Below are 12,549 nucleotides of genomic sequence, written 5' to 3'. Positions count from 1 at the left end.
CACCTCCTCTCTGCTGCCGCTGCTCCCTGGAACTGGTCGGGCCTCGGTCTTCGCGCCGGTTTTATAGCTTCTCCAGTCTATCCACGTAATTGTAATCCCTCATCCCTGGAACCATTCTAGTAAATCTCTTCTGGACCCTCTCCAAAGTTTTCACGTTCTTCCTAAGTGTGGTGCCCAGAATTGGACACAATACTCCAGTTGGGGCAGAACTAGTGTTTTATATAAGTTTTGCATAACTTCTTGGCTTTTGTACTCTATGCCTCTATTTAGAAAGCCCAGGATCCCATATGCTTCATTAACTGCTTTGTTAACCTGTCCTGCCACCTTCAAAGATTTGTGCACAGGCACCCCCCGGTCTCTCTCTCCTGGCACCCGCTTTAAAACCGTATCATTCAGCATGGATTGTCTCTCCTCATTCTTCCTACCAAAATGCATCACCTCACTTTTCTACGTTGAATTTCATCTGCCTATTCCTCTAGCCTGTCTATGTCCTATGCAATATATCCAAGTTTGCTGATGATACAAAGCTGGGTGGGAATGTAAGTTGTGAGGAGGATGCAAGGAGGCTTCAAGGGGATATAGACAAGCTAAGTGAGTGGGCAAGAACATGGCAAATGGAATATAATGTGGAGAAATGTGAAGTTATCCACTTTGGTAGGAAAAATAGAAAAGCAGAGTATTTTTTAAATGGTGAGAGATTGGGAAATGTTGGTGTTCAGAGGGACCTGGGTGTCCTTGTACACGAATCACTGAAAGTTAACATTCAGGTACAGCAAGCAATTAGGAAAGCAAATGGTATGTTGGCCTTAATTACAAGAGGATTTGAGTATAAGAGTAAAGACGTCTTACTGCAATTATATAGGGCCCTGGTGAGACCACACCTGGAGTATTGTGTACAGTTTTGGTCTCCTTACCGAAGGAAGGATATACTTGCCATAGAATGAGTGCATCGAAAGTTCACCAGACTGGTTCCTGGGATGGGGGGATTGTCCTATGAGGAGAGATTGAGTAGACTAGGCCTATATTCTCTAGAGTTTAGAAGAATGAGAGGTGATCTCATTGAAACTTACAAAATTCTTACAGGGCTCGACAGGGTAGATGCAGGGAGGACTTTTCCCCTGACTGGGGTGTCTAGAACCAGGGGTCACAGTCTCAGAATAAGGGGTCGGCCATTTAGGACTGAGATGAGGAGAAATTTCTTCACAGAGGGTGGAGGTAGAAGATCAGCCATGATCTCATTGAATGGCGGAGCAGGCTCGAAGAGCCAAATGGCCGACTCCTGCTCCTATTTCTTACGTCCTCTTCCTCACTGTTTGCTACATTTCCAAGTTTTCTGTCAAATTTCAAAATTGTGCTCTGTACCCCCAAGTTCAAGTCATTAACGTATATCAAAAATAGCAGTGGTCCTAGTACTTCTGAACCTTGGTGAACTCCACTGCACACCTCCCTTCAATCTGGAAAAACAGCCATTCACCACAACTCTGTTTTCTATCCCTCAGCCGATTTTGTAACCATGCTGCTACTGCCCCTTTTATCCCATGGGCTTCAATTTTGCTAACAAGCCTAATATGTGGTACTGCATTGCCCTCCTCACCCTCTCTGTCACCTCATCAAAAAGCTCAATCAAGTTAGTCAAACATGATTTGCCCTTAACAAATCTGTGCTGGTTCTTCTTTATCAGTCCATGATTGTCCAAATCGTTGTTAGTTTTCTCCCGGATTATTGTTACTAAAAGTTTCCCCACCACTGACGTTAAACTGACTGGCCTGTAATTGCCAGGTTTACCCTTCTCCCCTTTTCTGAACAAGGGTGTAACATTTGCAATCCTCGGGTCCTTTAACACCACCCCTGTATCGAAGGAGGACTGGAAGATTGTGGCCAACACCTCCGCAATTTCTACCCTTACTTCAGCAACCGAGGATGCATCCCACTGGTAATTTATCCACTTTAAGTACTGTCAGCCATTCGAATACCCACTTTATCTATTTTTATCTCAACCAGTATCCTGGCAACATCCTTGTTTACTGTAGCTTTGGCAAAGTCCTCTTCTTTGGTAAACACCGATGCAAAGTACAGGAAACTCTTTTTTATCCGGCACCGACGGAACCGCCATGGTGCCGGTTTATCAAAAAGTCCGGATTACCGAGAGCTATAGTTAAAAGGTACCCGAGAGCTCGGTATACAGCAACAAACCCAGGCTTCCCTGTTGCTTAGCAACAGGTGCAGCCACACCCGATTGCACAGCCACAGATCGAGGAACGGCCAGTAATTATGAAGTAAAACTTACCTGAACCTACTCCTGAATTTTGCCGGTTAACCGAGATTTCCGGTTATTTAGGTGCCGGTAAATCGAGAGTTTCCTGTACTCATTTAGTACCTCAGGCACGCCTTCTGCCTCCACCAATAGATCTCCATTTTGGTCCCTAATCGGCCCCACCGCTCCTCGAGCAGCCCTTTTACTGTTAATATGCCTAGAGAGGTCTTTGGATTCCCTTTTATGTCAGGAGTTCCTCAAGGCAGTGTCCTCGCTCAACCATCTTCAGCTGCTTCCTTAATGACCTTCCCTCCATAAGGTCAGAAGTGGGGATGTTTACTGATGATTATACAGTGTTCAGTTCCATTCGCAATTCCTCAGATAATGAAGCAGTCCATGCCCGCATGCAGCAAGACCTAGACAACATCCAGGCTTGGGCTGATAAGTGGCAAATTATAAAAGGTTTTGATAGAGTTGACAGAGAGAGAGTGTGTTTCCACTTTTGGGGAAGAGCATAACTAGAGGCCTCAATATAAGATCGTCACCAAGCAATCAAATAGGGAATTCAGAAGAAACTTCTTTACCCAGAGAATGGTGAGAATGTGGAACTCGCTATGATAGGGAGTGGTTGAAGCGAATAGAATAGATGCATTTAAGGGGAGGCTAGATAAGCATATGAGGGAGAAGGAAATAGAGGGTTATGCTAATAGAGTTAGATGAGGAAAGATGGGAGGAGGCGCGAGTGGAGCATAAACGCCGGCATGGGCTGGTTGGGCCGAATGGCCTGTTCCCGTGCTGTATATCCTATGTAAATAACATTCGCGCCACACAAGTGCCAGGCAATAACCTTCTCCAACAAGAGAGGGTTTAACCACTTCCCTTTGTCATTCAATGGCATTACCATCGTGAAATCCCCCACCATCAACATCCTGGGGTTCACCATTTACCAGAAACTTAACTAGACCAGCCACATAAATACTGTGGTTACAAGAGCAGGTCAGAGGCTGGGTATTCTGCGGCGAATGTCTCACCTCATGACTCCCCAAAGCCTTTCCACCATCTACAAGGCACAAGTCAGGAGTGTGATGGAATACTCTCCACTTGCCTGGATGAGTGCAACTCCAACAACACTCAAGAAGCTTGACACCATCTAAGACAAAGCAGCCCGCTTGATTGGCACCCCATCCACCACCTTAAACATTCACTCCCTCCACCACCGATGCACCGTGGCTGCAGTGTGTACCATCTACAAGATGCACTGCAGCAACTCGCCAAGGCTTCTTCAGCAGCACCTCCCAAACCCGCGACCTCCACTACCTAGAGGACAAGGGCAGCAGGCATATGCAAACAGCACCACCTCCAAGTTCCCGTCCAAGTCACACACCATCCTGACTAGGAAATAAATTGCTGTTCTTTCATCATCACTGGATCAAAATCCTGGAACTCCCTCCCTAACAGCATGATGGGAGTACCTTCGCACACTGACTGCAGCGGTTCAAGAAGGATGCTCACCACCACCTTCTCAAGGGAAATTAGGGATGCGCAATAAATGCTGGCCTTGCCAGCAACGCCCACATCTCGAGAACAAAAACACATTAGCTTTGATGCTCTCCTTTCTTCTGTCACACCCTGCAAAGTTCGGAGGTACATTTGAGTCAATAAGTACAACTTCCTATTCATCGTGGCCTCAGATACCCTGCTTCAGCACACACTGGGAGTCAGACTTTATGCACCATTGAGCAGACTGATTGATCTGTGCAGACAGTGCAATTGGACAGCACAGAACCACCCATCTATCTGCACCCCAGGCACCGGGAAGCTGGCCAGCACAGTGCAGACATGTCTATACCACGGAAGGCAAAGTCAATCTGAGTAAAAGAGATCTGTTCCTTATTAAGACTTAAGCTAAAGTAGCAAAGCAAACTATCGACAGACAAACACTCAAACTCATGGCTACTGCAGGCCAGTGGGCAGCAGATGTAACTAAACTCCCACCCCTACCCGCACACAACAAAACCCCCACCCCCAGACCCGCACACAACTAAACCCCCACCCCCAGACCCGCACACAACTAAACTCCCTCCCCCAGACCCGCACACAACTAAACTCCCTCCCCCAGACCCGCACACAACGAAACCCCCACCCCCAGACCCGAATACAACTAAACTCCCTCCCCCAGACCCACACACAACTAAACTCCCACCCCTACCCGCACACAACTAAACTCCCTCCCCAGACCCGAATACAACTAAACTCCCTCCCCCAGACCCGAATACAACTAAACTCCCTCCCCCAGACCCACACACAACTAAACTCCCTCCCCCAGACCCGAATACAACTAAACTCCCACCCCTACCCGCACACAATTAACTCCCTCCCCAGACCCGCATACAACTAAACTCCCTCCCCAGACCCGCACACAACTAAACCCCGACCCCCAGACCCGGATACAACAAAGCCCCCACCCCCAGACCCGCACACAACTAAACTCCCTCCCCCAGACGCGCACACAACTAAACTCCCACCCCCAGACCCGAATACAACTAAACTCCCACCCCTACCCGCACACAATTAACTCCCTCCCCAGACCCGCATACAACTAAACTCCCTCCCCAGACCCGCACACAACTAAACCCCGACCCCCAGACCCGGATACAACAAAGCCCCCACCCCCAGACCCGCACACAACTAAACTCCCTCCCCCAGACGCGCACACAACTAAACTCCCACCCCCAGACCCGAATACAACTAAACTCCCACCCCTACCCGCACACAACTAAACTCCCTCCCCCAGACCCGCACACAACTAAACTCCCACCCCCAGACCCGAATACAACTAAACTCCCACCCCCAGACCCGGATACAACTGAACCCCCAACCCCAGACCCGGATACAACTGAACCCCCAACCCCAGACCCGGATACAACTGAACCCCCAGACCCGGATACAACTGAACCCCCAGACCCGGATACAACTGAACCCCCAGACCCGGATACAACTGAACCCCCAGGCCCGGATACCACTGAACCCCCAGACCCGGATACAACTGAACCCCCAGACCCGGATACAACTGAACCCCCAGACCCGGATACAACTGAACCCCCAGACCCGGATACAACTGAACCCCCAGACCCGGATACAACTGAACCCCCAGACCCGGATACAACTGAACCCCCAGACCCGGATACAACTGAACCCCCAGACCCGGATACAACTGAACCCCCAGACCCGGATACAACTGAACCCCCAGACCCGGATACAACTGAACCCCCAGACCCGGATACAACTGAACCCCCAGACCCGGATACAACTAAACTCCCAGACCCGGATACAACTAAACCCCCAGACCCGGATACAACTAAACCCCCCAGACCCGGATACAACTAAACCCCCCAGACCCGGATACAACTAAACCCCCCAGACCCGGATACAACTAAACCCCCAGACCCGGATACAACTAAACCCCCAGACCCGGATACAACTAAACCCCCAGACCCGGATACAACTAAACCCCCCAGACCCGGATACAACTAAACCCCCCAGACCCGGATACAACTAAACTCCCACCCCAGACCCGGATACAACTAAACCCCCAGACCCGGATACAACTAAACCCCCCAGACCCGGATACAACTAAACTCCCACCCCAGACCCGGATACAACTAAACCCCCCAGACCCGGATACAACTAAACTCCCACCCCAGACCCGGATACAACTAAACCCCCCAGACCCGGATACAACTAAACCCCCCAGACCCGGATACAACTAAACCCCCCAGACCCGGATACAACTAAACTCCCACCCCAGACCCACACCAAGACCCGGATATAACTAAACCAGCACCCTGATGCACCCTATGATGCAGTTTCAGGGACAGATGTGGTTTGAGAAGGTGCCGTTGAAACAGTAATATATCTAGTAACTCCGGTACATGCAGCGTCCTACAGAGTTTACCCCGGTACTGTAGTGAGCTCAGTATAAGGTTACCACATGTAGCGAACACCATACAGGGCAGGGCTTATACAAGGCTGCGACACACGGAGATCCACAGGGACCCCGATATGGGACTGTGAGGAAAAGGCCAACCGTGGAGTTCCACGAGTAATTTACCGACTACTTATAGTGATTCTGCGCTTTACATTACCCAAAGGACTCAAACAACTCCCTGTTCCCAGATAAACATCTGAGTCTCAAATCCACAGAATGGGCCATGTGGAAAATGTCTGGGTGTGTCACTCTCAAACCCTGTGGTCTCTGCAGCCACCCACTGGACACCGAGTATAACTGCAGAAATCTGAACAAGGCATACAACCAGCAAGGATTAGACAGGACAAGTTAGCTCAATAGGATGAAAGAATCTAGATCTTGAGGTACAATGGTTAAAAATTTATGAAAGTATCAATCTGTTTCTAATCTCGGACGTTCATTTGTCTTTGACCCAGAATCCATTTGCAACACTGCTGTGTGACACAAATAGAGTCACTCGTCACAGACAACATCAGGAATACTATCCCGGGAACAGCAGCCAGGCAGACACTGGGCAGCCTGGCAAACCAGAACCACAAACGTCAACCCTGACTGGATCGCACTCTCTGAACCGTTCCATTACCGTCACCAAAATAATTCAAATAACAAACCAACTGCTGGGGCCCCAATAAGAACTGACACCTCGCAAGGCAAGTGCCTGCTGCCTAAATTCACACGCTGTGTAAAGTCAAACCGCATTGACATTGAAACTCCACCTTACAGAAATCACAGCAAGTCTGCAAACAGAAGTCAGACTCCATGGAAGGCCATTTGACCCATTAGAGGTCATCCCTCCAGTAGCCTGGTTATCACAGTGGAGCATCCAACTGCATTCTGAATGCCCATTTGCAAACGATTCTCAGCATTCCTCACCCTGGGGTAAAGAAGCTCTCCCCAATATCAATTTTAAATTTAAGCTGATGTACTCTGCTCCTACAGTCCTGGCTTAATTGGAAGTAATATGCTGGGTTTCTATTATCTACCGTGATGAGGGTCGTGCCTTGTTTCTAGACTGGAATTACTGAGCTGCCTTGGGAGCGTGTACTGTAACACACTTCCTCGCACACTGTGGGCTGATGAGTTTTATTTCACAGCATCATACAAAGGGTGGTGGCCATAGCCCTGGATACCGGTTGGCTGCATTATTAAGCAGAAGGCCAATGGCTTATCCAGCCCAAGCTCCTGTCTGAGTGATACCTCCATTTATGCACATTCACCTGCCCAGGCTTCGAACAACCAGGTCCCCAGGCAGGTAACCTGTCAGCAGAAAGCAAGGAGTCTCACCCGAAATATGACCTGTCTCTGCAGATACTGACACACTGGTATTTCCAGCATTTTCTGGTTTTATTTCATATTTCCAGAACTTGCAGTTTTTCTAATATATAAATAATAAAGACAGAACTTGCATTTATATAGCTCCTTTCATGACCTCAGGACAACTCAAAGCCCTTCACTGCCAATGAGGTACTTTTGAAGTGTAGTCACTGTTGTAATGTAGGAAACGTGGCAGACAATTTGTGCACAGCAGGCTCCCACAAATAGCAATGTGATAATAACCAGTTAATCTGTTTTGTTAATGTTGGATGAGGGATCAATGTTGGCCAGGACACTGGGGAAAACTCTCTGCTCTTCAAACAAAAATAGTGCCATGGGCTCATTTACGTCCACCTAAGAGGGCAGAGGGGGCCTCAGTTTAACGTCTCATCTGAAAGACGGCACCTCCGACAGTACTGTGCTGAGGCATGAACCCACTCTCTTTGTGGCTCAGAGGCTAGAGTGTTACCCACTGAGCCAAACTGACACTAAGCACCTTATTGGTTTAAAATGTCTCAAGGTGTTTCACACAATGAATCACTGGGAGCTCAGCTACCTGCAGTAATCTATGAGAAGTTACTCACCCAATGAACTCGAGCACCAATGAGATGTCGAGATGAGGCGAAGGATCATCCAGGGGAACCATGGGCAGCGCCAGCTTCTTACCCAGCGATCGGATACGGCTCACTTTACCATTACTGGGCACCTGGACAACTGGACAGCCACAGGAGAGAAACCATCAATGGTCAGGAGAGACACGCACACAACAACTTGCATTTATACAGCGCCTTTAACGCAGTAAAATGTCCCAGGGCGCTTCACAGGGGCATTATCAAACAAAGTTTGACCCGAACCGCATAAGAAGATATTAGGACAGGTGACCAAAAGCTTGGTCAGAGTAGCTTTTAATCAGCATCTTAAAGGAGGAGAGAGGCAGAGAGGTTTATGGATGGAATTCCAGAGCTTAGAGCCCAGGCAGCTCAAGGCATGGCCACCAATGGTGGAGCGATGGAAATCTGGGATGCGCAAGAGGCCAGAATTGGAGAGGCGCAAAAATCTCGGAGGGTTGTAGGCTGGAGGAGGTTGCAGAGATAGGGAGGGGGAAAGGCCATGGAGGAATTTGAAAACAAGGATGAGAATTTTAAAATCGAGCCATTGCCGGACCAGGAGCCAAAGTAGGTCAGTGAGCACAGGGGGTGATGGGTGAACGGGACTGGGTGTGAGTTAGGACACGGGGCAGTGAGCACAGGGGGTGATGGGTGAACGGGACTGGGTGTGAGTTAGGACACGGGGCAGTGAGCACAGGGGGTGATGGGTGAACGGGACTGGGTGTGAGTTAGGACACGGGGCAGTGAGCACAGGGGGTGATGGGTGAACGGGACTGGGTGTGAGTTAGGACACGGGGCAGTGAGCACAGGGGGTGACGGGTGAACGGGACTGGGTGAGAGTTAGGACACTGGGCAGTGAGCACAGGGGGTGATGGGTGAACGGGACTGGGTGTGAGTTAGGACACGGGGCAGTGAGCACAGGGGGTGATGGGTGAACGGGACTGGGTGTGAGTTAGGACACTGGGCAGTGAGCACAGGGGGTGATGGGTGAACGGGACTGGGTGAACGGGACTGGGTGTGAGTTAGGACACTGGGCAGTGAGCACAGGGGGTGATGGGTGAACGGGACTGGGTGTGAGTTAGGACACGGGGCAGTGAGCACAGGGGGTGATGGGTGAACGGGACTGGGTGTGAGTTAGGACACGGGGCAGTGAGCACAGGGGGTGACGGGTGAACGGGACTGGGTGAGAGTTAGGACACGGGGCAGTGAGCACAGGGGGTGATGGGTGAACGGGACTGGGTGTGAGTTAGGACACGGGGCAGTGAGCACAGGGGGTGATGGGTGAACGGGACTGGGTGTGAGTTAGGACACTGGGCAGTGAGCACAGGGGGTGATGGGTGAACAGGACTGGGTGTGAGTTAGGACACGGGGCAGTGAGCACAGGGGGTGACGGGTGAACGTGACTGGGTGCGAGTTAGGACACGGGGCAGTGAGCACAGGGGGTGATGGGTGAGCGGGACTGGGTGTGAGTTAGGACACGGGGCAGTGAGCATAGGGGGTGATGGGTGAGCGGGACTGGGTGCGAGTTAGGACACGGGGCAGTGAGCACAGGGGGTGATGGGTGAACGGGACTGGGTGTGAGTTAGGACACGGGGCAGTGAGCACAGGGGGTGATGGGTGAACGGGACTGGGTGTGAGTTAGGACACGGGGCAGTGAGCACAGGGGGTGATGGGTGAACGGGACTGGGTGTGAGTTAGGACACGGGGCAGTGAGCACAGGGGGTGATGGGTGAGCGGGACTGGGTGTGAGTTAGGACACGGGGCAGTGAGCACAGGGGGTGATGGGTGAACGGGACTGGGTGTGAGTTAGGACACGGGGCAGTGAGCACAGGGGGTGATGGGTGAACGGGACTGGGTGTGAGTTAGGACACGGGGCAGAGAGCACAGGGGGTGATGGGTGAGCGGGACTGGGTGTGAGTTGGGACACGGGGCAGTGAGCACAGGGGGTGATGGGTGAACGGGACTGGGTGTGAGTTAGGACACGGGGCAGTGACCACAGGGGGTGATGGGTGAACGGGACTGGGTGTGAGTTAGGACACGGGGCAGTGAGCACAGGGGGTGATGGGTGAACGGGACTGGGTGTGAGTTAGGACACGGGGCAGTGAGCACAGGGGTGATGGGTGAACGGGACTGGGTGTGAGTTAGGACACGGGGGCAGCGAGTACTGGGGGTGATGGGTGAACGGGACTTGGTGCGAGTTAGGACACGGGGCAGTGAGCACAGTGGGCGATGGGTGAACGGGACTGGGTGTGAGTTAGGACACGGGGCAGTGAGCACAGGGGGTGATGGGTGAACGGGACTGGGTGTGAGTTAGGACACGGGGCAGCGAGCACAGGGGTGATGCGTGAACGGGACTTGGTGCAGGTTAGGACACGGGGCAGTGAGCACAGGGGGTGCTGGGTGAACGGGACTGGGTGTGAGTTCGGACACGGGGCAGCGAGCACAGGGGTGATGCGTGAACGGGACTTGGTGCAAGTTAGGATAAGGGCAGCAGAGTTTTGGATGACCTCAAGTTTATGTAGGGTAAAAGATAGGAGGCCAGCCAGGAGTGTGTTGGAACAGTCGGAGTCTGGAGGCAACAAAGGCATGGAGGAGGGTTTCAGCAGCAGAGGGGCTGAGGCAGGGGCGGAGACGGATGGTGTCACGGAGGTGGAAGTAGGCGGTCTTGGTGATGGAGCAGATGTGTGGTCAGAAGCTCATCTCAGGGTCAAAATACAACACCAAGGTTGGGCAACGGTCTGGTTCAGCCTCAGACAGTTGCCAGGAGAGGGATGGAGTCGGTGGCTAGTGAACGGAGTTTGTGGCGGGGACCAAAGACAATGGCTTCGGTCTTCCCAATATTTAGTTGGGAGGAAATTTCTGCTCATCCACTACTGGATGTCAAACGTCGTGACAAATCAGAGACAGCAGAGGGGTCGAGAGGTTGTGGTGAGGTCATAGAAACATAGAAGATAGGAGCAGGAGTAGGCCATTCGGCCCCTCGAGCCTGCTCCGCCATTCAACGAGATCATGGCTGATCATCCAAATTCAGTAACCTGTCCCTGCCTTCTCCCCATATCCTTGGGTGTTGTCAGCGCACATGTGGAACCTGACGCTGTGTTTTCGGATGATGTCGCCGAGGGGCAGAATGTAAATGAGAAATAGGAGGGGGGCAAGGATAGATCCTTGGAGGACTCCTGAAGTAACAGTGCAGGAGTAGGAAGAGAAGCCGTTGCAGGAGATTCTCTTGCTACGACTGGATAAAAATGGAACCAGGCGTGTGCAGTCCCACTCCAGCGAAGTAGTCACACTGAAATTAATGGGGCTGACTGAGACCCAGCTCCACACTAGGTGGCTGCTGGTCCCTCCTATCAACGTGAAATGTCCTCAGTGTGATTGGTGGCAGCCGTACAATGAATGGAATGCACTGGGCTATGGAGCAGTTGGGTCTGGGTCTACATCATCACCCCTCCACCTGCTCAAAGCAGCAGACACAATGTGGGGGAGGCACCAATGACCTGTTCTGAGAGATTCAATCACCTCACTGTGGGTACGGAGTTGAGTGTAAGTTGCCTGCCTGTGCATCTGGCTGAATGAATAGGAGTACCTCGACCTCAGAGGGAACTGAAAGATGCGAAAAGTAAGGTTTAAGGCTGCCCGCTTTCTAGTTGAAACACTGACATTCTCCTCCCTGTTCCAGCACACATCTAAATCCACAGAGCAGTCAGGTTCACCACTTCAGCCAGACAGCACTTGGCTTCTTCACAGCATCAATACCCCAAAGACCAGCCTGGAGCTAGTGTCTGCCAATTAGAGTCAGCGTGGTGACACAGCAAAGAGCAATGGTGTCCTGTTGCCAAGGAGACACTTGCTGCTGCACTCACTCTTACGCTGATCACCAAATATTACTCGTGGTCACAAAACAGCAAATTATAATTCTGCGAGGGATTGGCCCATGGACTGTTACATGGGGCAGGGCTTGAGGCTCTAAAGAGACAAGGAATGAATCGATTGACATCGCGTGCAGGGACTCCCACAGCTGTCCACACAGTCAGATCCTGGAGGGGTTTGATCGACAGCACCATTTGGATGAGAGGAGAAACTCGTCACCAGCGGAGTTTGGTTTTAATGGGCTCCAGAAACACTATTCCACATTGGGTGGAATCCTGCACAGCACCCGCTCCCAGCGCCAGCGAGCTGAGCGAGCACAGGTGGGTTTGTAATGCGACTTCCACACCTTGAGGCGGAAAATCCACGGTCCTTCCAATGCACTCGTGGCGAGTCCGAGTTACCCGAGCTGTGCTGGTCTGACTTACCCAGACTGTGCCGGAGATGGTGACTTACCGCAGCACAAGACACATGTTCCA

At 51.4% G+C, this 12,549-nt stretch overlaps 1 protein-coding gene across 7 annotated transcripts in view; it reads right to left on the bottom strand.

Annotated features, from left to right (window-relative positions):
- LOC147113236 (polycomb group RING finger protein 6-like) overlaps positions 1 to 12,549 on the bottom strand; it is a 210,386-nt gene that overhangs the window by 171,136 nt on the left and 26,701 nt on the right. For all 7 annotated transcript variants that reach the window (XR_015079171.1, XR_015079170.1, XM_085994103.1 and 4 more), the window contains exon 6: positions 8,180 to 8,309. Coding sequence is in view for 5 of the 7 variants with exons in the window: in XM_085994103.1 (XP_085850229.1) it covers positions 8,180 to 8,309 (130 nt within the window). In the remaining 2 variants the exon portion in view is untranslated. The remainder of the gene's footprint in view (positions 1 to 8,179; positions 8,310 to 12,549) is intronic.

The sequence above is a fragment of the Somniosus microcephalus genome, chromosome 8 (genome assembly GCF_052327205.1).
Source record: "Somniosus microcephalus isolate GS21.2 chromosome 8, FLI_Smic_1.0, whole genome shotgun sequence".
In the NCBI taxonomy this organism is placed as follows: domain Eukaryota; kingdom Metazoa; phylum Chordata; class Chondrichthyes; order Squaliformes; family Somniosidae; genus Somniosus; species Somniosus microcephalus.
This window is presented reverse-complemented; position numbering and strand designations above follow the sequence as displayed.